The 27400-nt window shown below is 41.5% G+C and overlaps 1 protein-coding gene across 1 annotated transcript in view; it reads left to right on the forward strand.

Moving 5' to 3' along the window:
- The window catches only part of ADCY5 (adenylate cyclase 5), a gene marked incomplete at its 5' end in the record, with an annotated part of 230089 nt that overhangs the window by 148221 nt on the left and 54468 nt on the right, over positions 1–27400 (forward strand). The window contains 4 exons of the mRNA XM_075153889.1: positions 20522–20633; positions 20812–20939; positions 24602–24760; positions 26242–26383. Coding sequence (XP_075009990.1) covers positions 20522–20633; positions 20812–20939; positions 24602–24760; positions 26242–26383 — 541 coding nt within the window. The remainder of the gene's footprint in view (positions 1–20521; positions 20634–20811; positions 20940–24601; positions 24761–26241; positions 26384–27400) is intronic.

Consider the following 27400-nt stretch of genomic DNA (forward strand, 5'->3'; position numbering starts at 1 on the left):
ACAACTTGAACTAAACCATTTGCAGAAACGAAACAGTCCATTTGCTTTCAGCTTTGTAAACGAAAAACATTTTTAACTAGTTTTCTGATTTAATTACATTATAACACCAAAAATTCTCCCCTTCAAAATGACCAAATAGTTGTATTTTGGCTGAGTGTCAGGATATTCAGACCAGTCATGTCAACTTAACCTCTTCGCCTTATAGGTGCTGCGATGCTTAATTCGTTGCTTATGAAGTGTGTTATATTCTTAGATTATAAGGTGCTATGTAATTGTATGCTATGAAATTTGTGAAAATTTCAACTAAGCAAACATCTTTTTCCTTTCTCCTTCCACTGTCCTCACACACAGGGCATCTAGTCTTAATGTTTCTTGGTGTTAAAGGAGTTCTCAATATAAACAGTAGTACAAAGCTGAGCTCTGATCACAGCTAGTAGGAGGGTTCCCAGGATATAGCTGTGTCTGGACATATTAGTGTCGTGGCTTGCCAAAGCAACATGCTGCTTAGTGGTATATTCTTGTTGGTGAGTGTAGGCATGAGGCTGTTTTTTCTGGCTTGCTACCAGTGCCTTTTGAGATGCTAAATGGGTTTATAATGAGGCATACCCTACCAAGCCCAGGTCAGACAGTGGGTTGCCTTTGGAGGTGGTTACGCCAATGGGCTGGTTTTGATCAGGAGCTCATCCCAATTCTGTTTTCATGCTTTTTCGTGAGAGGTTATTGAAGCTAAGCAGAAACCAGTTTAATTTTACCATCTTTAATAAATAAAACTACAGTATGGCGTGTATACATTTCTGACAGTTGTTCCATGGATATTTTCAAAGATTCCCCAAATCTCTCGTCTCAGCTAAAGTTTATGTAGCTTTAATTTCTATGGAAGGCCTCATTGCCAGGAAAGGCAATGTAAGTCTTTTTAATGTTTACTTTTTACTTTATTTTTTAATATTTACTGTATAATCCATCTCTCTCCTTGTCTTCTCCCCTTGTTGGGGGGAGGCAGAGTGAAAATTGATGATTTATGTTTGAAGATGAGGAAGAACAGCATTAAGCAGAAGGAAGCCCAAGAGCAGGTTTTATCCATGTCTTGCTTCCTGGTACTGCTCTCCCCGCCAGTCCTTGAGCTTCGATCTCCTGCCAAAATGTGTCATGGGTCGGTTGGTTGTTTCTTGTCTTAGCAAGACCTCTATCTCCTTTTCTTCATTTGAGGCATATGCCCACAAGCAGTAGAAGGTTGTTTTTGCAGGTAGGTGGGGGGAAACTGTGTGGGTTTCACGTGGGTTCGGGGCCCCCCTGCATTGAATCGCTGTAACTTCTGATTGAGGCTGTAGGCTGAGAAAAGTGAGTAGGAGGGAAACGATCAGCCTTCCCACACCTTTCCCCAAATGACAGCAGTGAATTTTACCTACATGGGAACTCTTCTGTTTCCCTGTCAAGAGCCGGCTCCTGAGAAATTCACCTCTGTCTTCCTGGAGTGAATCTTGGCTTTTTAATTTTTCAGAAAATTTAATGATTTTTCTTTTAAATTAGCAATAATTTTTAGGAAGTGTGGAAGTAGGTTTCACCCATGGGTGAAGGTGAATTACTCTGCTCTTACTACCATAATGTCTTGACTCTTCCTAGCCAATTTCTTGTTTTTGAGAGGAAAAATCAGTGTCTTTTGGAGAAAGGCATTCAAGCTAAAATCCATGTGTAAAGGAATGTGCTTATTTTGCAGCCATTGTTACACCTGAACTTGACATCAAAGCTGTGCAATGAGTCTGGCCATTGATATTAAAGGGGGTATTTCAACCCAGGATCACCCCCTCTTTTCAATATGTGTGTATCGATGGTTCAGTCTTGAAAACTTTTAAGCCAAAGAATAGAGCAGGTTTATATATTTTATCAAATCTACCTCTTTGTGCATGTGCACAGCACCCTTTAAGAAGAACAAATGCATGCTAACTTGTTTAAGTATTCAACTGACTGTCTGCAGATCTTTCTTTTTGAACTGGGAATATATTGTGGTCTTGGTCCCCTGGGAACCCCTGGTGTCTTCAAGGGCATGAGAGAGCCTTGTACCCTCTGAAGAACAAAACAGATAAATAACTGGCTGCAAGGCACCCCACTGGGTGCATTACTTAAACACGTGTGTTCTAATAAAGATAACATCCCAAAAGTGCAGCGTGCCAGGTGACTGCAGATCTGCAGCCACCAGCAAGCCATCAGCAATTAGGAAGGGCCTGTGATGTATAATTCACACCCTGCTATTCTGAGTTTACACAAGGGTCTGTGAAGTTCACAGGGTGATGGATTGAAGAGTGTTAGATGTTTTAATGATTAAATACTGTGAATAGTAATTTGGAGAGAATAATGAAGGTGCCTGCAGAAGTTTACAGAGCAGTATTTTAACTCATCAAGGTTATTTGGATTCTCTTTTTTTTTTTGATAGTACTAAATATAAATGAAATTTTTAAAAAATGTAAGTCTGATTGCTGATTGGCCTGATAGTAAAACAAATGTATCAAATTTATAGTAAAATATGCATCAAATTATGTTTATTAAACTAATCCACCCCCAGTCTTCTCTATTCTAGAGTAACCTTGACAAGAAAAATTGAGTCTTCTCTGACCAAAACTTTACTTTTGTAGAGACTTGCTTGTACAGACTTGCTTTCCTCTTGTAAAGACTTGGTTAAATTTCAGTTAACAAACTACTTTGTCGTGTACTTAACATGCAAAGTGGTTTTAAGAACGTTGAGTTTATATAACATTGAAGAGGTTCTTGTTGAAATCATCCTACCTTTTTGCTTCCTCCTTAGTCTATAATGGCTGAAAAGCAAAAATTAGTTAAACTTTTTATTCGGTAATGCACTGAACTTTGCAAAACTATTTAAAGCCCTCTTACAGAAGCTGTAAAACAGAGGCACAGTTTTGGATGGGGATAGATTAACTTCTCTTGTCTTATACTATATTTATATCCCTCAACAATTGTTGCTAATTTGTGCATCTGTTCTTACTGGTTTATATATAATTTTGACACTGGATAAATGATGAAGAAGAGACAAAAGCTGAAACCAATTAGTGGAGAAGAGCTCTCGAGTGGTCTGGTATCCTGTGACTCAAGTTAGTGCATTGCTAACTTGAGTCTATGTCCTCCAGATGCTGAAAGTCGTAGTATATTTTTTAAACTTCCTCTTTTTTATTAATTTTGCTTGATACTAAGTGGTTAAAAAGTTAGGGAGAGGCTGATACGGACTGTGCAAACTGCATGATTCCATAGATGGTGTTTCTATAAGAAACCAGGCTAAGAACAGGTCGCTTCAGAAACAGAGCTAACAGAAATGAGAAGCAACAGAGAACTGCACAAAACAGCAAAGGAGGAAAAAGACCAAAGAAATTAAATGAATTTCAGCACACACACACACACCACTGGCGGGGCATTGACCTTGTGGAATGACAGAGATGCTCTTTTTAGAAAATTGAGATTTTTGCTGTGTCTATTTGTGTTTCTATTACAAAGCCCTAGAAAGATGCACCCAGTTTTAAATCGTGGGAATAAGGATTTGTAAGACCATATAGGTTCTGAGGACTTGGAAGTTTGCAAATAGTTTTCAGAAATCGGAAAATGTATGTGTGATACACTTTAAAAAGCAAACAAAATACAGCAATATAGGTATTATCGTCCCTGATACCATGGATACCAAAACCAGGACACATGGCCAGCAGGGATCTTTGTCTGTGGCTGCTGTATGTGTGTTTGGCAACTATCTGAGGCTCTCAAAAGCACCGAGAAGTTCTAAGGATGTTCGTGACCAGTACCATGTCCCTATTACTACTGAACCCCTTAAATATATAGGAGGATCATCAGGGTTTGAAATTAGCTCCCTCAACTCCAGTTCTACAGAGCTGACCGCCTCCTAATGTAGTGACCACTTGTGAAACTTGGATCTATGTGACTATCAGCAAAATATTCTCTCCTAGCTTGCTGTTGCAGAGATCTCCCCAGTAAATGGCATGCAGTAGGCTGGATGACCATGGCTTTGTTCAGCTGTAAGATCATCTGTAAACGCCTGTTTGTCCCCATCAGTAGCTGTGTGGAGCATCTGGAAATGCAACTTGCCCTCCCACATGAAGAGGAAGGCTGAACATGTGAGGCAGTGAGGAATTTTTCCAGCACACATATAGTAGCAACAGTTTGTTGATCCACCATGTCAGCTCATTTATTTGGGTTTTTGTTGTTGTTGTTGTTTTAGGTGGGTTTTTTTAACTTTAAGGAGGATTCTTTGCAGAGTCTGATAATACATTGGCTCCATTTCCTACTCATTGTGGGGAATATGTTGCTAATAGGACGTTACTAGGACAACTCTCCTTCTGACAACTACTTAATTATGGTTATCTCCAAGGCCTGGCAGACCCATACATCAATGCTGAATGTAGTAGCAAGTTGGAGAGATGCTTTGTCACATCCTGGACCATGAAGGAGATGAGAGACCTATGTCACAGAGCTGATGGGGTATTGTGAGGATGTAGGCAAAAAAGACGGGAAAGACCAAAAAAAACTCAGAAAACAAGGAGCAAATTTAGCAATTGTTAGTAATGACTGGAGGAAAGGAGGTGAGAGAATGGCAAACAGATGCATACAGTTTTAGATAGTGGACGGTTATGTGCCAGAGTAGTTCTGGTGAGAGCTTCCCACCTCGGGAGCAAGCACACCAATGCAGTGCAGCTTTCTGCCGTGGTTGTTTCCAAAGAATGAGCTAATAAGAATCAATTTGTAGAACAAAGCAAACAAAACTTTGGCTTCTGCTCAGGGGAACTTGAGCAATTCTAGTTACAGATCAGGCTTCCACAGAAGCCAAATGCTGATCCATAAAAGTATAATTATTCTGTTTCATTTGGAACCTTTTGTTCTGGATTGCATTCAAAACTACTGTAAGCCCCTTTGTGAGATTCTTTTTCTTTCCAGGCAAGAGAAAAAGAGGCCTTTTGATTTAATAGTTCTACTTTGTTTCAGTTAAAAAGGAGAAAAAACCCACGTCGTCCTTGCCTTTCTTCCTTAAGAATCTTCCCTTCTGCAGAATAGCAGCCAGCAGGTCACAGTTTAGGATGACAGGTCTAACGTAGAGACAAAGTTGTGTTACAGAATATAAATGGTAAGCGATACTCTGTTTTTAAGATCCAGTACTCTTTGTCATTTTCAGCTGCAAACTGAATAAAATTTTGTAATTGAAATCGGAAGCGATTACAAATTTCTTGCAAAGCCCAGAAAGCTTGAAATTGCAGATGTGACTTACCTGCTGAGCTCCTTTTCCTTGGAATTGTGTAACGGTGGAAGAGTAAATTGAAAACGATATCTCCTCTGAAAGCTTAAAAACTACTGAAAAAAAGAGAGAAAATAGTATTGGAGAACAACTTACAAAACTAAAGCTGTGTTTAAGAATGAAATGAGTGATTTGGGGGGGGACCTCTGATTCTGAGAACAGCATAGAATGGTGAAAATATTTGTTCATCCACTATAAAATGGCATGTCTGCTGAGAATTATCCAGGGCCACACTTTTGTAATACAGAAGCCCAATATGGACTTCATTAGCATTTATTAGATCAGTGTATTTCACTTAAATATATGCATTCACTGACTTATTTAAATGTTTTTGTATATTCTTTCATCTCTTTTTAGGTTATTTTTCCTGCAGATTCAAGGATCATTTCTAGTGGAGGATCATAGAAGCTGTATTTTGTTGGTCTGTCATGTCCCGCAGCTTTTTATTTTTCCGTTATGTATATCAGACACAGCATTTATTGTATTGCTAATAACTGAACAAATTCTAAGTCTTCTTACTGCATAATGGGCACTGCCTAGAAACACCTCCTTGCATTTTTAGTGCCTTACACTCCCAAACTTTTGTGTAAGTATGTACTGCTACCAGTCAACCCCACGGGGGAGGTTAGGGCAGGGGAACAGAGAGGCTGAGATTGACAGTGATTTCTTTAATTTGACTTGGTAGCGAGGCTGATTAGAGCTCAGAAATGCCTGGCTCCCATTACAGAAACGTCCTAACGACTAGACCATGAAGGCTCTGCCCTGCCTGCGCTGCAGAGGAATTGTGCAGAAGGAACAAGCAGAGAGTGTGCACAAACACACGCGCTCTTTGTGCTGGGGACTTGTGACCGCTGGCTGTATCTGCAGGGGGAATTAGTGCTACATTTTGGCTGGGCTGCCACACAAACGGACATCTTTCTGTTCCTCACTAAAACGAAAACCCAGAGAAATTAATTAATTCAGTTGACATTCCAGGTGGCAGAAAGTAAAAAGGTAGTGAAGATCTGAAGAGACACAAGAGATGAGGCATGCCGTGCTCATCCGGGAGTGTAGCGGCTCGACCCACATGCCGGTGTAGGTTATCCAGGTTCAGTTTTTCCATGTGCTAGAGGGTGTTTGAGGCCACATCTCCTGGAAGAGGCCCTAACCAAAGAAGGCATCCTCATTCTCTTTTGTTAACTCTGTTTCATTTTTTTAATATAAAAGAATCAAACCCCAGAGCAGCGGCTTGAATCCCACTGTCCCTGTGTCACAGAGCGAACCATAATCAGGAGGGCAGAGCGGGGCGTTTGCTGTCTCTGCCTCTAATTGTTCTAAGTATTTTATACATAATGAGCAGCTGCAGCATGAGGTCCTGAGGGCACCCCTGTTCCCAGTCCAAAATAGCCCGTTGTCCAGTTCAGGCTGGATTCGGGGAGAGGAAAAATCAGATCCACGTTTTCTCACTTCTCAGGTGGAGGGTCTTAAGAGGCCGTTTCCTCGCTTGCATTCTCACTCCATTTACTTATATATGGAAGGCATTTGCAGAATACCAAGGGATCAGGGATGCAAATTTCTGTGTACATTTCTGTTCCTTAAAGATGTGCCAGTCTGTTGTGACTGGCCAGTGGTATTTTAGCTAGCAGGAATATGGGCTCCCACCAAAGATTTGGCTACAGTCATGTAGCAGGCAGTGTGGACGTGGTAGGGAAGTTCTTAAACGCTGGACACTTATCCTTTTTTGTTGGAGCTGCTGACTTAGTCTAAGCCCTGTCTGTATTTCTTAATTAAACAAACAAACAAACAAACAAAACCCCCAAAACCCATCAAGTATTCCTGTAAGATGCTATCATGAGGCTCAAACTGAAGTGAAAATTTATCTGCTGGGTTTTCTATCCTCAGTGGTCTTTGATTAACCACAGCATGTCTGAAGTAACCAGGAGCGGCAGAGGCCAGTGGGATCCTGGGGATGATTTGCTTTCGCCTTTGACTGCTGTTAACATTTTTTTTGGTTCTGTTTGTAAGGATTCTGGTGACTGGCTGTTGTCAGCAGAATTTTTTTTTCAGTTCCGTAAGGACTGAGAAAACAGTATCTGTCTGACTCTTCCACAGTGAATGGCTTTCAAGTTAAGCCGTGGCTGCAGTTATTGTGCTCTAGCTGTGACACTATAAAGAAAGTTATTAACAGCAATATGTAAATGGGTTTCTATTTTTGTTCCCTGTATTGTTTGCAAAATCTAGGGCACTTATTCAGTAAGAATCATCTGCTGTTTAGCACTGAGCCTACCAGCATTTGATGCTGTGTGGGCTGCTGCTTTTTTTTCCCCCTTTCTTTCTTTCTTTGCACTGGCTTTTAGAATCCAGCTCCTTTGCAAGTTTGTTTATTGTGGTATATAAGAAATAGAGTAGCTGTGCTAAGCATTTTCAGGCTTCCGGAGAGTGGCTTGGTGCTTAAGAATAGAGAATCATCTCTGATATCTGAACTATAGGAGCATTAAAAACAGCTACACAACATCAAATACCACAGCTGCTATTTGCCTTAGTGCGCGTCTTGTAAATTCCAGTTTGTTCAAAGATCTTTATGGTTTGTGTTTTGTTTGCATGCTCTGTTTCCTTCCACTCCCCTCTCCATCGCTCTGGATCTGCCTGACAGCCCTGGGCCCTGTTCACGCCGGAAATTTGTACTGCGTTAATTCGTGCAGTTACAGGACAGGCCCCTGGGGGAGAGCACGGGTATGTTATTTTACAAACACTTTACTACAGTCATGGTTATTCCTATCCGGAAGAGCAAATTATTCTAATCCAAGGCATCTGTTTAGTAACCTGAATGCGTCTGTGCTAGGGACAGGAGCTGTGTTGCTATTAACATATATACTCTATAAGACATTTCACATGAGACAGTTTGTTCAAACTTCTTCCTGCTCTGCAAGTGAATTTAGCTCTGGCTTCCCCGAATCCCCTATGGGGAAAGTCCCGACCTGTTTGTCCTGTGACTCATTAGCCACAATTTTATTGCCCACTGTGTTAGCCTTCAGATGGGCATGTGTCCTCCATAGCACTTTAATTCCATTTCATGTGGCTTTGTCAAAGGCCACTGTAACGCTGGGACACCAGCAAGCTGTGTCTCCAGTTGCACTCCTTGCTTAAAGAAGCGGTTAGTTTTATGGAATATATAACAGATGAATATACAGAAGTATTTTGAAGTTGTGACACCCGCTGTCCTGAACTGAACTGAATTCATCCTTTCAGATGCCAGGCACTTTGTTTCACTTTTTTGTTTTTAATCTTCAAGCCAAAATTGCTGCTACTGTTGTGGCATAGAAAGTAAGCAGAAATCAGCTAGTCTGGTTTTGCATAGATGTAGAAAGATCTGACACAGTAACTTTCCTCTTATTTTTATGGTGTAAGACACATTACCATAATACATATTTTAAGTGCTCTCTAAGGTGGCTTTCTATGCTATAGAAAAGATCTGGTCAGACTCTATTGATTTTATTGGTATTAGTTCAGTGGTAAACTAATAACTGTTTACAGGAACTTCATTTGGAGATGATATTTTGTGAATATTGAGAGTAGCAAGCAAATGGCTTAGTGAAATCTCTTAATGCATTAACACAGAAATTAAATTTTCCAATGGAAAATGCAAGAGAAAAGCCGTTTCTTTATACGCAGATCTATTATTCTGGTGGTGGCAATTACAGTAATTCTCTTGAAATCAAGTTAAAATTATATGCCTGCTTCAGTATGAGAAGAAACCACTGATTGCAAAAATCAGGGGAGATTCAGTGGAAAGTTAAAGAGACTTACATATGCAGTGGGCAGACCTGCCTCGCCACGCTCCCTGCTCCAGCATCTCAGGAGTAGGTTTTGTGCAGATGTTCCCTGGATTCACGAGGCCAGGATTCACATTGCTGCTTTGCCATGGTTTTCACACATGACCCTGAGCCCCTTTATATATTTTCTTTATATACCATGCTGCTGTCTCTGCAAAATAGTGTGGTGTTGCTTTTCTAGCACCGATGACATTTCAACACTTGCTTAATGCCAGTTTGAAGACTTCATATGCTTAAGAAGCTAGAAATGCAATGGCCCATTTTATTTTATAAAGAAAGAAATTTGAGACAGAGCTGGCTAAGTAACTAATCACAGAGTCAAATGATGGGCTGTCAAAGATTAGATTCAAGGTGTCTTGATAGCTAGTACCTTGACCAGCGTAATAAGACAAAAGTGGTGTAAATGTTTTCTGATATTACAGTATATAATCTGAATGCTGTAAAGTAGATTTAACACTGCTTAATATCTATGAAATAATGGATATATGCAAAGTATTTGGAATATGAGGTAGGTTAGGGGCTAAAGAGGTGCTTAGAATTTAATATTCCCTGTTCAAGGATGACCTTTGCATAGAAATACTCATTTAGTGAGCTCACCTATACTGCCTTCTAAGGGGGAGTGTTTTTACTGCCGATATTGATTGTACAGAATTTCATTATATTTACATTGTTTCTCCATGGCAGCTGGAGTTTTCTGTCTCCAAAGATACATGTCAGCTCAAGTGCCATTGATCAATTGCGATGTGATGGTAGACCACATCTTAAAAAGGAAAGAAAACCCTTAACTTTAAATTGTAGCCCTTGTAAAGTTGGGAGGACTTTACTCGTGACTTGAGCATATCTATTCATTACTAGTTCTTATCAGGTAAGGAATATTAATGTAGTGTACAATAACCAGATAATGAGTTCAATTTCCTGTGGGATTTTTTCCTTTTCATTTAATTCTGACCTTACGGCCAATCTCCCTTCTCACTGAAAACATCATGTATTTTATTATTAAATTTATTATCAGGTTCGTTTATTAATTAATAACAAGTTGATCCCTTTGTTAATGAGCTGCATCGTTTTCTTTGGCCAGCCATTTTACCTTTCAGAATAGCTAACAAAGGATTATGTCTTCATTTTAAAGTTCTTCTCCACTGATGTTGCATTGGTGTTCCTCAGAAAAGTGGCCATTACTAAGTGTGCACAGTTAAGTTTCTCTATATGCTTTGGGTCCATTTCTCTTTACAGTTTCATCGGTGTCATTTTAAAAACACAACTGCTCAATTACATTTAAAAGTATAGAAATGATGAGGCGGCGAGTCAACTCATGTTGACTGTTCCAAAAAGGGCAGTAAGACTCATGTTTCTATTCTTCAGCCGTCAGTTTTCCCAGCAAATGGCCACTTCAATATTATTGATCTAGTAAGCTCCCAAACACGAATGGTAATTGTGTATACAGAACATCACATCACTTGTCCATTCTCAGCTTATCCGTGAAACAGTCTGCATATTTTGGAACCTACTTTCCTCGGGAAAACAAGATAACTATAGGAAAGGCATAGTTGCTCCTTAATGTTTTAAATTACAACATTTATATACTAACGTAATGTTTTCATTATGTAGTGACTTTCCAGAGGGAAAACCCTGACTTACTGAAATTGCAGAGTAAATAAATCACAAAAGGACAGGACACTGGGGAAGCTAGTGGAGAGAGCGAGGAAGAAGTAAGGTTAGGTTGAAATGACCACTACATGCAGAATTACTGCAGCTTTTTAGGTAGGGAGTACAAAAGCATCGTTGTTTGACTGAATATCCGTGACATCAGGGAAGAACAGACTGAATGCAATTTGCACAGCTATGAAGACCTCATTCTTTCACCATCAAAGACAAAGACCTGAGCAATATATAACAAAAAGCATCCCAAACTTGATTAGATGCAACATACTCGATCTCTATCCCATGTGCTTGACCCGGGATACGCATGTGAAACTGTTAACTGTCTGTGCCAAAGTTTATTACTCTGTTGCCTTCTCTGACAACTGATTGATCACTGGCACACAGCCTCTATGCAACGGGTTGGCTTTTGTTTTAATACTTAAGTTTTTAGTTGTTTCTCTTTCCTATTGCACTGCTTCTATGGCTTCCGTCACTTTTGCAAGCCGTTCTCTCGAAGGAGGACAGGGAGCAATAGTGCCAGACTCCTACAGCTGTGGTGGTAATGGATAGTCCCTTCTTGCAGCGTTCTCTTAGCTCTGTCTTCCTTCTTGTTGCTTTTTGGCAGGATTTTCATATCAGAGGTTGCTCTAATGCCAGAAAACAGACTGCAAGAATGCTCACAGCAAAAAGCATGCCTGAAGTTTGAAAACCAGAAAATAACATCGCTTTTCCTTTTTGTTTTATATGCAGTTCTGGATTTCAGGCTGTCTTGAGGGACAAATGAATCTGAGATTTATTTTGGTGTGGGCTGGATCCAGCTCCAGTTTGGACAGACCTGCCAGCTCTTTTGCACTGGTCAGGCAGACCTGGTTGAGCCTGGGCTTGCTCGGAGCCAAAGCAAAGACACATGGTCGGGGTCAGCAGTATGCATGGTTCCTTTGCGCCTTTCTGCAAAAGGCCATGTATATCCTTCAATTTTGCCTTCCTAAACTTCCTTGGAGTTGGAATGGATTTGGCATCTTTCTCACTTACGTGGTTTTTCCCCTGACCGGAGTGGTTGGAAAAATTTTCACATTCCCATCAGTCCTTTCTTAGATACATGAAAAAGGTCCGAAGTCCCTCTTTCTTAATATCCCAAAATCTCATTTAGGCCACTTGGATTTCTTTTTTATGTTCGACAGACAACGGCATCTAATTTGGCTTGCAATGATGGAGTAATAAAATTCCTTCCACTCATCTCAAAGACACCTATAACATGCTCCACCTATAGTTTGGCTCGTAGCCACTGCATATCTATCTTTATTTGTTTTGCCTTCCCCAAATAGTTTTTATTCCCAAAAGGCTATTTATTACTCCTGTTTCCCGTGAAGAATCAATCTGGTTAAATATAGCCTGCTGAAATAAGAAAATCTTTTAACTCAAGATGTTTAGAGGGAGAGGGTAGCAAGTTTTTAATGTTTAAAATAAAAATTAGTACTGATGCTGCTTAGCTATAACTAAGTTCCAATAACTGGAGTTGCTACTCATGCTTGTAAACTGCAAACCTAGGAAGCTCATGGAAAACTTTTCCCATATGACTGGTGCAGTCTTCCCCTTCTGGTTGGCGATCTCAGGATCTTAATTTCTTCTCATTTCCTGCATTGACAATGAAGGACAGACCACAGGCATTGAGGTGAGGAGCACTGACCGTGATGGAAAGTATGGTGCCATTTTTCTCAGCAGCTCTTGAGTGCCAGCAGGGTCAGACACTCTCAGCGGGGTATTCCCAGGAGCACATTGCTAACGCAGACAGAGCTGCAACCGCAAATGCTGAGAATTTGTGCTGGAGATGTGCATCTCCCAGCTGAGTCCCCCAGGCAGTTCTAACCTCTGCTAACACTCATTTGAGAGCAAACATGAGAAAATCAAGTAAAGGCAGGGTTCTGCAGTTTATATCTTTGCAATGAGCCTTGCTGTCGTCATGCAGTGGCTCTGCGGATGGCAGTCTGCACGTTGCCACCAGTGTCTCCGAGAGCCATCTGGTCTCCTGCTTCTTTGTCGGTTTTTACTCTGTCACCAGTTTCAGGTGGTATGGTCTTGCAGAGTGAACTTCTTCTCAAATATGGGATGTGGGTTTGGTTTACATTTTTGGCTACTTTGGAAGAGGGACAGTAGGCTTTCTGCCTTTTGCTGTAAAGAAAAAGGTGAAAAGGCTCACAGTTTTCTGGGCTTTTGGTTTTGTAGGGGGTTTGTGTGTATTTCCTCCTGTTTTGTGTTATTCTCTCTCTCTAAGGTATTGCTTTGCTTATCACAGCATTTGTGCCTTCTCACCCTCTTGAGCAAGTACGAGCCAGCATGACTGATCTTAAGATGGAGAACTGTCACGGTGCACGACAGAGTCCCACGTCCCAAGAGGGAGCTGTGCCAGCTGATGTGTCACAGAAGTGCTAGGGCTCATTTGAAACAATAGGTGATTTTCAATAGTAAACGGATCTTCTCTGAAATGACCATATAAGTTTAGGAAAGAGAGTGTATCTTTTTACTGTTGGTTTTTTTTTTCCATGACTGTAGGAAAAGGAAATATTTTAACCTCTGGTCTGTCTGATGTCCTGCTGTTCTGGAGAACATTTTTTGTATCGCTAAGGCTAAGACCTTAGCCTGTCGCATAGACATCCCTAGAGAGCAAGGCTGACGTGCTGTTGAGACCTGAGTTAGTCTGGAAGTAGCTTGCAGCCTTTGCTGGACGAGTCACTGGGCTGTCACTCAGCAGTCGTGATCTGCATGGGCCACTTCACCCTCCTTAGGTGGGCTTTCCTGCCCTCGCTCACGTTTGTGCTGCTTTACCTAGACATGCTGCCTGACCACGGTCACTGTGCCACTGCTGTGAACTTGTCCTCAGGTTGTTTTGGTTTGTCCTTTTGTTGTTGCTGCGATTGAATTCAGGAGGGAAAGAGCATTATGAGATGTTCTCACTTGTGTTTCTGGAAGCTGGAATCCTTTTTGTGCATAGGGTGGGTAGAAGAGAGAGCACACAGAGGACCTCCCTATCATCCCATCCCCAAGTGGCTGCAGCTACGAAAGCGAGACTGGGTGAATCTCGATGCCATGTCTATTCTGGGAACTTCTAGATGAACTTAACACTATGTTTATGCCGCTGGAGCTGGAAAATAACTTCAGGGCTCACAGTGCTGGTGGGGAACTGGCTTTTAAACAGATGTCCAAGTGCGAAAATTGACTCATTTACCAAACTGCTCAAGAGATGCTCCCACCTTGGAGATACTCAAAAGCCAGCTCTAGGTGGCCCTGCTTGAGCAGGGGGGTTGGACAAAATGACCTCCAGAGGTCCCTTCCGACCTCAACTATTCTGTGATTTTGTGAAAGCCTGATTTGGTGTTAAAGGCTCGACCTAACCCTTCAGCTGAGAGTTTTGTCATCTGCATCCCAATCCATCCTTCTTCTTTCTTCTTCCTTGTTTATAGTATGACTTAATGACATGCAACACCAATAGCAGTGGATGGTGTTGTAAAATAAGTAGCACCCTGAGACACTGTCCTCACTAATTAGCCTAGTGAATTCACTGGCAAGGGCAGACTGTGTCTACAGCAAATGGCTTTCTCTTGTTACACCTTTGCTTAGGTGAGCTTGTATTTAGTGAACAATGATTATTTTATTATGGTACACTAACTTTTTCTTCTCTTATAGGTAGCGTTCATTACAGTAAAATACCATTACTTTTATTCACATGCAGTCAGATGCACTTTGCTGTTTTTATAAGTCATTAAAGCTCACTGAGTCTGGGGTTTTGTTCTGTTTCCCATGCAGTGCCTGTGGTGTTCGGTTTCCAGTAACACATGGTGTTTATATTCATGGCTGGCATTACCGTTGTGATGGTGATAGGGTTTGTGTTTCTTGCCTTGCTTGATTTATGTTGTGGCTGGCGTGCATGGCACGCACATGTCTCGAAATAGAACACGACTGGTTTTTTGTTTTTACATTAGAAGCACTGATGATTTAATTTAGCATTTTGAATAATCCTGCATTTGCAGGGAAACCTGGCTGTGTCATGTCCCTCCTCTGATAACTCTACTAGCTTCAGACATTTAAGGCTGCACTTCAAAATCACTCTCTGTAGGTGTGTGGTTTTTAAATATCTCGTGGGTTTCCTGCTTCCCACCTTGTCCTTAGCTCTTCCTACTCCTTACGTCGTTCTTTGCTTTCTGCCAAGATCTCTCCCTTTCCCTCTTGCTAAGAACCTTCTCCTTTGCCATCCAAAAGATCCTGTGATGCTTCTGCCTCAGGGTATGTTAGCAGTGCAGCCACAGCAAGGATCACCTGAATTACAGCAGCTAGTTTGAAATGTCCTACGGTGGTAGGACCCAAGGTGCAGTGGGATGGACCTGAGCACAGACTGTGAAAGGAGCCCAAGCTGAGCAGGCTCACACTGCTGACCTCTGGGGTGTTACACTGAGGCTTCTACTGGTACCTGAGCTACCTGTCCGTGTGTACCTTAACTATTCTGTGAATGCATTACAGACCAAAAAATAGGAAAGCTAAGCTCAGCGCTTTGGGAATTTTCTCCTCTTGGCTCTGCATCTTAGCTGCTCCTAGCTCCATTTCACCTCACTCTGCCTTTGCAGCTATGCGAAGCACCCTGCAAAAAGCATCCAGATATCCTGCTCATGAAGGTCTCGCAGTCCACAGTGGTGGTGGTGGTTTTGGTATGGGCCAAGCTCAGGCACAGGCTGGCATCCCGGTGGCAGCGGCAGCTAGACCTGTATGCCCAGCCTGTCCTACGCTGCCTGGCAGCCCCGGGCTCTAGGGCTCAGGGATGCTCCAGTCTGTGCATCTGCCTTTCCAGCTCCCCTCCCTGGGTCTTGGGCAAGAGCAGGCAAGTACTAGGCTGGCCCCTAAGCAGAGGGGAAGGATGGCAGGATCTGGAAGCTACCCAAGCTCCTCTTCGTCTTTCTTCCCTGTCAGCATCATGAGCCACGTAGGGCAACAGGCACAAAACTGAGTTTGCCTTGTACAGCTATGAAATCTTAAGGCAGTCCTTGCTGGAAATAGGAGCTGAAATAGGAGCTTAGGAAAGTATTCACCTCTACCCTATAACACAATTTGTGGTACTTTTCAACCAAAATTAAACAGAAGTAATTTTAAAAACAACTTATAAAATGAATGATAACTCCCCTTTTCTTGCCTGTCTTTCCCAGAAATAAACCATTTTTTTGTCTTTTTTGAGGTCATACCCTGGTTACTGCTGGACAAAGCCCAATCAGATGGTAAATCTGAAGGCAGTGACGGAGTGGAAAATATATCAAGAGCTCTGAAGGCATTACAACATTTTAATTACATGCTAAACTGGTTTTTCCACAGAGCCGTAGCCTTCCAGATGAAGGGACCCAGGGCTGATAATAGTTGCTGACGCCCAGGCTGCAGATTGTGTGGTCAATCCCTTCCAGTCAGCTTCAGCTAATAGTACTTCTAAACCACTGCCTTACTTATCTCATGATATTTTATAGCTATAACAATTATTTCATTTGACCTTTTGTTGACCACTGTCATTTACCCCACATTTGGCACAAGGAAGGCCTATTACTGGCATTGTGTTCCCACCAGCAAGGAAATGTCTTGCCCTATGAAGACTGACAAATAGTTGGCTTGAGTTGTGCCCTTCATCACAATCATCCATCACGATCGTCCTTTGATAAAATCTTTTCATTGCTAAGCATAGTCTGACACGAAAGACTGAAGTGTGGAATAAGGACCTAAGGGTAGTGGGGAAGCTGTGTGTTTAAACTCTAAAACTCCTAGTCTGGATAAGATGCACTGTCAGGACTGGGAGATGCTCCTGCAACCTCACTGCATGCATGTTGTGTGTGTAAGGAGATACAGCGGGCTTCGTTTTTAAAGAAAAGCTCTGACTAAATACAGGATGAGGATCATGTGCTGTTCCCTGATGGCTCTTGTAAGAGAAATCTACTTTTTTCCTAGTTGCTTCTGGGCTGTTGGGTATTTTACAGGGAGAAGGCTGAATTTAAGGATTACTGGGGCTAACAACAAAAGGAACAGAAGTGGCATGGCCCAGCAGCACCACGTACACTGGTCCCCATTCCTCCCTTGCGGGTTATTAACAGGGTTGGGAGCAATAAACCTGGTTGTTGTCTCTGCTGCTGGAGCTGCAGTGCTAAGCAGGAGCGTGTGGAGGGAACAGATTAGGCAGGAGGAGTATAATGTGATTTAGTGGCTTTCAGAGCTCTCTGTTGAGAGCAGAGGACAGAGAAGCTTCAGGCTGGGTTCCTGTTTGCAAGGGCTGTTTTCTCTGATGGTCATGTGCTGTTCTTTCTCCAGTCTTCTGCCACAAATGTGTCTTTCCCCTCTCTGTCTTCAGTTCCCAGATCACTGCTCTGTCCTCTGCCATACCCTGATGAGGTTTTCCATTCCCTGCAGCCCATGTGTTCCAGGCAGTGTCTTCTGATAGCTCAGTGGCATAGCTATTTGGCTGCAGAGCAGGTCACAGGGCTGTCTCAAGCCTGTAATGCAATATGCTCAGATGCTGCAAGAGGTGCATATGTTACTTGGTTAGCTGACATGGAAGAGGGGCAAAGGGATGGACCGTGCAGGTAGATGCCTTCATGTTAATCACAAAGTGTGCAAAAACTGAGTCATGCAAAGGACTTAACATGTAACCAATTTTGAGTAGGTTTTCATATAAAGAGGAAAAGGCATGTGCCAGGTGAAGCTCTTCCCCTTATTGCAAAGAGTCATGTCCATGTTCAAGAGTGAGAAGAGACCTGAAGTATCTAAAAAAAATACTTGTAATTGATTCCTTTACTTTAGATAAAACCAAACTTCTTTTTCCTTGACTTCCCTCTCCAAAATTATCAAACTGACTTTGTTTAAATTGTTTCATGCATCCCTCTTTCCTCAAACAAAACACTAATTCCGAGAAGCATCTCATGTAGTAAATGTTGGCTTCCTAACAGGGGCATCAGACAATGTTAGCTTCCCAGTATTGCCACCGGCTCGTGTGCAGAATGCATTTCTGATTCCCATCATGCAACTTTTCTAGGTTTTATTCTCATAATAAACCCTTTTGTAGTGCTTATAATTGTAGTTTTCTAGAACTCGGCCAATGAGCTGCATATGGAGCTGCAACTGTGCTGTCCTTGGAAGTGCAAAACAGGGATCAAGATGAAGATAGCAGGTGAATTTGCTGGTCACCTGTAGAAGATTACAAGTTTGAGAAAATGTTGTAATCAAGTAGTTTCAATTTGAAAAGGCATAAATCTGTGCATAGGTTGGCTCCATAGGTCTCTGCTGATTACTTCATTTGCCTGGCTGAAAATATTGCCGCAATTTAACTTCTAGGAATGTCTGATCCATTTATCTGGCATGATAGTAATGGGGAATGGAGGGGACAACCTTCAGTCATTTATTCATCATTATTATAGTCATTTATAGGACACTATGCTAGCACTAATTTTCTGGATCAGGCATGAGAAGGCAGCTCAGGGCATCCTTGTGTGGTATTTTCAGATAACACCTATTGCTATCTGAACGTCAGAGCAGCAATTGCTCTGTATTCCTCCTGTTATAACACGGCTGTTACAACACACACACAGGCAAAGAGTGTAAACATGTCCACAAGTGAGGAATTTGCAATTTGCTCCATGCTGGAAGAGGAACATGCTTGCAACAAGATATGTTTTGTTACTGCCGCAAGAACTGGAGACATTTCCTATTCGTACATTACATATTAACACATACTTAAGTTGCTTAGCGAGCAATATAGACATCTCTAAGATTTCAGTTGATTTCAAGTGTATTTCTTTGGGAGGTTTACTTTTGTTTGTAAATATGTGAAATCTTGATTTATTTTTTGTGTATTTTCTCAAGTGTTTAAAAAATGGCAAAGTGTATTTTGATTCAGACATCCCTACATTCCTGTCTTGCTTTTTTCTTGTACATTTTAGCTTCAGTCTGACTAACAAAGAAATATTTAATGCAATATGTTTGGTTGATGATTTAGTGGAGTTGAAATGTAGAAGGAAAAGATGAAAAGCATGCCAAAATTGAAATGTGTTTCAGGGTTTTTGCAAAAAATGCTTGTGAAAATATTTTTATTGTCTTTGCATTCTGTCTGAAGACATTGCAGGGAATTCCAGCTGAAAACATAGCCTCTGCAATTTGCCTAAAACATGTTGGAGTTTTATTTTACAAAGAAGAAACAATTCCAAAGTGCTTGTTATTTACACTTTTAATTTATTTTCCTATTCAAGTACAGCTTGATGCAATAATCAACTTCAAAGAAGAAATCAACTTGATAAATGTTCCAATATACAAGTATATGTTATGAATTTTATGTTTATATAAATGTGTGTGCATATATACATTTTATCTTAGATCTATATAGACATAGTCTGGTGTTTCTTTTACTGAATAGTTTTACATTTAGCATAATGGCTGTGTTTGATTGCAAATCAATATTTTCAATGTTGTAATTATCAATTAGAATATTTTTCTAGTTAAAAAAAAAATCTTTGCAGTTCAACATTAAAATTGATTAATTGAAATCAAGGAATCATTATTATTACTTGTGATTCAAATAATTGTGCTTTCAAAACAGTCCACGCTGCTTTCAGAGGGCTTTCCTGGTCCATCTTGGACAGATCAGAGCAATTCGGTTTCCCTGTTGCATTCCCTCTGCAATAGCAGAGATTTGCCTCAGTTGGCAAGGGCTACACTTGTTGTTCGGCAGAAAGTTGGGCGATGCCTGCTTGCAGCCTTAGTGAGAGCAGCTCCTGAGTGCTGTAGGTGTATATTTTTATAGTGTTTCAGGGGCTGAGCCAGCTGGAAGGTGCGTTACAAATGGGAGGTTTCATTTCTGTAGCTCTTTAGAAGCTGAGCAAAAAAAAAGCAATGAGTGAGAAGCGTGCACAGCTGGGAGATGAGTAGAGTAGAGTAAATCAGTGTAGATTTCCTTCTCCAGCGAATGAAGAGTATAAAAACCTGATGGTAAGTCTTCGCCAGGACAGCCAAGTGTGTTAGGGCATGTCCAGCCAGTCCTGCTGTGCCCAAGCCTTCATCCCGGCAGCATGCGGTGCCATCGCGCCCGGCTCTGTGCATTTATAACATTGCAGGAGCGTGTCTGCCAGCCACACGGTACAGAGCAGGGTGCTGCCAGCCACGGGGCTGGGGTGCGCGCATGGAAGCAGATCACCAAAGCGGGAGTGAAAGCTGTGGTAGGCAGGTGAAGGTTGTTCACTAAAGAGGGAATTTATTTTGTGGCTGCACTTTGGCAGCGGGGGAAGCGGGCAGAGGAGTGTGGTTTTTCTGCAGCAGAGTTAAGACATAGGCAATGTTATTGAGCTGAGAGGTTGAGGAATGTGAACAAAATGGGTAAGTGTTGATTTTATAGCTGGGCTAATCTGGTCATTGTGTAGGAGTGCCTTGATGTTAATGATGGCTGACAGCATTATCGTGCCACCGCTAGCTCCCAATGTACTGTATATTTTTCTGGACATGGAGCAGGGGTGGGGGGGTGAAAGGCTTGTGGAGTTTTCTCGCCCTTTCTAATCTCTGGAGGGGATGAGGCCATGCCCCTCAGGGCTTTACATGTGATAGAGGCTGTAGCATAAGCTGGCATTGGGGGTACTCATTTCCTTGCTGCTATAGGGCTGGGACACCCCTACATGCCTCCCCATCCCTGGACTTCTACCCCAGAACTTACACAAATATCATCAACAAATTTTGTGACACTTTCATATTTTTTTTTCTCTTTTTTCCCAAGCATCCTCTTTGCAGACATAGAGGGTTTCACAAGTCTGGCCTCCCAGTGCACTGCTCAGGAGCTGGTCATGACGCTGAACGAGCTCTTTGCCAGATTTGATAAGCTAGCAGCTGTAAGTTTTCTATTATAATTCTGATATATTTTTTTTCCTGTTGCAAGAATGACATACTGTGCTGGTTCACTGGATTTCTGTAAATATTCACTGCCCTAAAAGGCAAGCTATTGCAAGCATGAATATAAGCTGAATACTTCTCTCTCCTTTATTATTATTGTTGTTATTATTTTTTTAGGAGAACCACTGTTTACGTATCAAGATCCTGGGTGATTGCTATTACTGTGTGTCTGGGTTGCCAGAAGCAAGAGCTGACCATGCACACTGCTGTGTTGAAATGGGAATGGATATGATAGAGGCCATCTCGTAAGTACCATATTCCCTATGGAGAATTTCGGAACAAATAGCAAGTAGATTCTTTTTCCCGTTAGGTCTTCCTTACCTAGTAAGGAAGTAGTAGCAAGGTAGCCAAACCAGGGAACTGATGCCAGCAAAAAGGGAGACCAGCTGGAACAAGAAAACAAAATGCCGTGAAGGTTTGACAGCAGAAAGACAGACGCTTGAGTCCATTACAGCCATGTGGATATCAGAGCTCAATCTCCTGATGAGAAAGGCAAAGGTTACTGTAATTACTGGACGTCTCATTCCCAAAGGGGGATTCCAGTGAATTATAGAAATGTGAAATCAGAGAACTAATAATAACTTTATTGAATTTCAGTCACTCTTCACTTATCTGTCTTTAAACCAACTTTTTACTCACCTTACAATTCCTCTGCTAAGGTCTGTCTTGTCTCGTTTAAGTTATCCTTCTCCATGTGTCCCTATGCCAAAAAGGTCAGATTCAAGACTTTCTTACTTTAGTTAAACTAATTATTGAAGAAAACCATAAAGTTGGTCTGGCGTAGAGTGGGACAGATCCGTGGTGCTTTTTCCTTTATTTCCACTTACTTCCCCATCTTTATTTTTTTCTTTTAAAATCTGTTCTGAAGCTTTGCCTGCTCCTGAGGTCAGACTGGCAATCCTGTGTTTGTCCAGATCATTCCTGTCTTTAGAGAGTAACAAATATGAGACTGATATCTAGTTATATTACTTGGAGGATTGCAGACAATGTTGCATATTGTTTACATCGGACATGATCTTCCACAGGCCAATTCTTTCAGAATTCAGGGAGGGAAGATTTATTTGGTCGTCTTGAGTGTGTGCAAGTTTAGGCACAAAGTTCAGTCAGTTTGGGATGGTAACTGGGCTGACCTTAATGTCTACACCGTCCCTGCTGCACAGACACTCTGCTTCTTTTTCCCTTCTCTTCTAGTTTTTTATTTTGTGAAAGCATCTTCTAAAGTATCAGTGGTACCAACAGAGAAGTAGAAGTTCTCTATGCAGTTGTCCTCTCATCCCGTTCAGTAAATTGATGGAGTTTCCACTTCATCTTGATAAAAACTAAAGCTACCTATTTGCTGAGCTTGATGCAGTACATCCTTCCATTTGAATTTCTGCAAGGACATGAATACACACCCACACTTTTCAGCCTAATTTTCGTAACATAGATACATAGTTTGAAAAGCAGTGTTTTCACCCAGCGGATCCCATCCAAAGAGCGGTACGCAGCAGCATTCCCTTGCTTTGTATACAGTGTAGACTGTCAGGACTTCCTAGCTTTACTTTCCTGGTTTTAAACTCTGTTGCTTTGCACCAGTCTCCTTTTGGGGTTTGTAAGCAAAATGCAAAATAAAAGGAGTTTCAAGTAACTAGTTTTCAGTAGCCCTTGAAAGGATGCTATTTCTTCCACGTGAAGTACAACTAAGTGCCAGGTGACATAGTGTCTTGTCAAACACAAGAAGCAGCAATTCTTAGCCACCAGCCCTACAAAGAAGATACTGTGTACATTGCCCAGAAAAGTCTCACTTTCTGCAGTAGTTGGCCTGATGAAATCCAGAGACCTTGACACGTTGCTGTGTAATCCCTCACAAGGCTGAGTAACACCAGGATGTCTAGACTTCATTGATTAACTGCAGCCCACCTTACCTCGAAATAAACATGGAGCTGAAGTGCACTCAATGTTTGTTTACAAATAGCTCTTCAGCAGCCTTTAAAACTTGTTTCCCACTTGATGTATGATGAATGCATTTAACAATCTTATCTCTTAATAAGTCTGGAAGGTGATTCTGTTCTCACTACCCCTGCTTCCCCCCACACCTCCTCCTCCCCTAAGGATCAAGATAAGAGGTTTCACAATTAAGGTAACCAATAGCTACTGAACATTTGATTGCAGGTAACAAATAGCTACTGAACATTTGATTGCAGGCTTCACCAACACTGGGCCCTGCCCTTAGGCTGATTTAATCTGTGCACAATAACAGCAGGGAGTGTTACCCCAGATCGGAAAGGTAGAATTATATTCACTACTGCTGGTATAAATGAACTAAAACAAAAGGAAGGTAACAAAGGATATTTCATTTGTCTGTAAAGGTTAACCAAACTCATTTGTTTGCTGCAAAGTCTGGAGAAAGTCACCTTCTCATCGGCGACTCTACTGGGAGAAGTTCCCTGGTCTTGTGTCAGTAACGTGGCTTGGCAGAGGGTGCAGTAGGGTTTGTAGCACTCATGCAGCATGTTCTTCCTCCCTCCCACATTGCAGCTGCTGTTGTCCTCGCAAGGGTTATGGCTGCAGCTGCATTTTCATTACCCCAGTTCCTGTTGCTTTCCCAAGTGTTGTGGTTGGAGCTCTTTCAGTTCGTAAGCCTGTGGCACCTTACCCATATGCAGCTTTCCTTCCCTGCTAGAGAATCTCTGCTGCTTGTTAATAAACTTAATGAATGTCACTTCAGTGAGTAGCTAGTGAAACACAGGATAGGGCTTGTAAGGAAAAAGGAACTGTAAGAGGGTAGGAGCTGTTTCAACAAGAAGTCATCTTGAACAGTCTTTTAAGGGGCATGTTACACTGTGAGGAGTGAACTAGAGTCCAGAGTTGGTCTATCTTTAATCATTCATTTTCATTAATAACTAAAGCATAAATATTAGATCTGTGTTGATGTTAGGAAGTTGGGAGGACTTACCTGTCCAGAGGATGTTATCTAGAAAGGACTAGTTGAACCTGAAAACCAAAGAGGATGAAATCTGATAGGTATAAAGTACAACTTCATGCTGCAAGGAACTAACAACTCCAAGGAAAGGACTGTGCTGTGTGATGTAGGTGAATTTGCCTGTGAAACATGGACATTCTGGGAATGATGTGATCAACAATAACGAGAAGCAGAGTTGTTCTGATGGCCTCATCAAGACTTTCCCTTACCCACATTCCTAAATATATTTTCCATGTGAACAGCTCTTGAAGTTAACTTTTGCCCTAAAAGGGCAAAACCCACAAAGTATTCCAGCAGTCATTTTGGGAGTAAGCAGAGCATCCAAAACCTCATTAAAATCAGAGCTTGAGTATTTGTAGCTGTCTGATTGGAGTGACTGCAATAGATGTGGTTCTCTGGTTTTGCTGCTCTGACTGCAGCTGTAAGCCCCGTTCAAGCTTTCCAACTGCAATGGGATATTTCACACACATATCATATTTCATTTGTGGAAAAGTTGGTGCTTGATGCCATACAGACAAATTAAGATCTCTGAAATAATTTCCTTTTTCCCTTTGCAACATGCTATTACTCTTAATGAGGCTGAGTGCTGGCAGGTTATGTCCAGCTTTGGTATGGAAATCAGAGACCAGCACTTTATTCCTTTTACTGCCCCAAAGATTTTTTTTTATGAGTTCTCAACTTGACCATGAGTTCAGAGTACATGGATTTACTCCAAGGGCTCCCTTTTCTAATTAGTACTCTGCTTGGCCAGCCAGGCCATCCAAAAGCAGTACAGCTGGTCTGGTTTTGTTTTGTTGTCCTGTTGATGTGGATGAGCAGCACCATGTGCATGCATGAATAATTTATGGGTCAATATGGATTTTTGTGTTCTGGGTGCAAGTTTGTGCCACCAACTGCAACCATGCAGTTCTTAGCGATGTCCTTTTTTCCCGTATCTCTTTTCAGACTAGTCCGGGAGGTGACGGGAGTAAATGTCAACATGAGGGTTGGAATCCACAGTGGGAGAGTTCACTGCGGGGTCTTGGGCCTTAGGAAGTGGCAGTTTGATGTGTGGTCCAACGACGTTACGTTAGCCAACCACATGGAAGCAGGGGGCAAAGCTGGGTAAGTTGCTTCATCAAAGCTGTCGTGTTAATCCGTGTGTTGTTTTGTGTCTGACATAGAATCATAGAATCATAGAATCATACAGGTTGGAAAAGACCTCTAAGATCATCGTGTCCAACCGTCAACCCAACACACCATGCCCACTACACCATGTCCCTAAGGGCCTCATCTACACGTCTTTTAAATACCTCCAGGGATGGTGACTCCACCACTTCCCTGGGCAGCCTGTTCCAAGGCCTGACCACTCTTTCAGTAAAGAAATTTCTCCTAATGTTCAATCTAAACCTCCCTTGGTGCAACTTGAGGCCATTTCCTCTCGTCCTATCGCTAGTTACTTGGCAGAAGAGACCAACACCCACCTCGCTACAACCTCCTTTCAGGTAGTTGTAGAGCGCGATGAGGTCTCCCCTCAGCCTCCTCTTCTCCAGGCTAAACAACCCCAGTTCCCTCAGCCGCTCCTCATAAGGCTTGTGCTCCGGTGTCACAGTGAGGTGGGGAAATGGAGGACAGAAGTTCAGAGAGTTTGTATGTCTGCTGTAAAATGAATTGTGGGTGTAGTGTTTTAAATATGTACAAATGTTAGCAAGATTATTTTGTTCCATGTCTACATATCTTTGGTCACAGAAAGTCTACAAAATCCCAAGATGGGCATATCCTTTTGTGGTAAGAACTGAATTCCTTCTCCGTGAAACAAAGCTGATAGATAAAACAGAAATGAGAGGGTCTGTGCGAACACTAGCAGAGCTGGTCCTGATTACAAAGAGATGTGACCGTATGTTAACAGCGTTTGCTGGAGAGCATCCCAGCTATCGATGGATATTGCATGAAGCATTGTTTCAGACCAGCCTTTTGTTTTGAAACGTTCCTGTAAGAGAGCAGAATTGGTTCATGTTTTACCACTGTATGGATCAACTGAAGACTGAGTTGCTGCCAAGTTGACTCTGTGAGATAATTTTTCTATGTGCCTTTCCATGTTTTCTCTGCTCTGGAAGAAAGCGTAAGACTATGGTACTTGATAGGATACCTCTACAAAGTACTCTTGTACCACAGTGATTAATGTGATACAACAAAAAAGATACATGCTACAGTATATATTACACGTGTCCACTGAGTAGACATGTCCTTGTGAAGGGCCTGTATTTGCCAAAAAAATACATCTGCTGTGTGTTAGAGCAAAGTGAATAAAAGAATGAATGCTTTATATCTAAGGATATAAATGGATGTTATATGTATATATGTTACATGTAAATGGATGCTTAACGTGAACACCTCTCTCTTTAAGAAGATGCCTCCTGGCCTGCTTCCTTTGAAATGGATGAAACTCTCGTACTACATCTGTAAGAGTAGTGGCATGGCTAAATAAACTGGTTTTTATTGCTTGTTTGTTCCAGTACATGGAAGCTGTCACGGACAGGAACTGGCTTTTTAGGTGGTAACTTTTCAGAGCCTACAAAACTGGCTTGTCTTTTGTCTCATTCAAGGCGCATCCACATAACAAAAGCAACCCTGAACTATCTCAATGGAGACTATGAGGTGGAGCTGGGCTTTGGAGGGGAACGCAACGCTTATCTGAAAGAGCACAGTATTGAGACCTTCTTGATTGTACGGTGCAGCCAGAAACGGGTAAGACCAAACAAAGTAATGTGGGTCTAGATACTTTTAATAACTAGATGGTCTCCAACACACCAAAGTAGAGTGAACACCAGCCTTTATAGATGAGCGAGTTGACTACCTGACCTTCAGTGACAAAAATTCCTCTCTCTCCTCTTCCTGAACTTTTGCATGCATAAAAGGGAGTGTAGCCACCTTCTGCATAAGGTTTCTATCAAAGAAACTGTCCTGAGTTGTTTTCAAAATAGTTTTGAAGAATGTTGTTAATATAAATATGTATTTTTTCAATTAAATTTGATACTTGTACAAGTTCTTAAAGCAATAGATTTAAACCACGAAGATCTCTTCTCTGTCAGATTACAGAGGTGTTTTTTTTGTCAACCTGCTCACCATATTGCCATGAACATAAAGATTAGAGCAGTTCTTATCATTACTTTTCAGACTCTGTTTCTGAAGATGCAAAAATCTGGCCCACTGTAATGATGGATGATCACTGTGACAGTGGGATGAGATCATACCTACTGCTATGACACAGGTCAGGCTGCACAAAATAAGGCTATTAGGGCATTACTGACTTGAACTTGAGTCAAGTCAAACTCAAGTGGATTTCAGCCATATCTTCTTTTTGTGACACTGCCAATAACAGAAAATAGTTCTGTTATCACTAGTTTGTGTTCTTTTGAATAATGGTAGACTGTAATAATAGAAAAGGACCTTTTTAATCATCTAATTGAGCCTAGCCAGTAATATTTGTCTAAGCAATTTCTGCAGTATAGACACTACTTTGCTATTCACAGTACGAGCAAGCATATAAAGATTGGCCTGAATTGAAAATAATTCAAATATTTCTGAATCTAAGACCAATTAAACCTTCCCACAGCTGTAAATATGACTACCATGAGATTAGATGAATTAATGTTTGTGACATGTTCCAATAGCATGGTTGATTTGAATAACTATAACACCTATACAGAAATACTTTGCTACCATTGCCTCATTTCCTGAGAGAATGGAAGCCTCAAATCTCCT

The sequence above is a fragment of the Calonectris borealis genome, chromosome 6, assembly GCF_964195595.1.
Source record: "Calonectris borealis chromosome 6, bCalBor7.hap1.2, whole genome shotgun sequence".
NCBI lineage: Eukaryota > Metazoa > Chordata > Aves > Procellariiformes > Procellariidae > Calonectris > Calonectris borealis.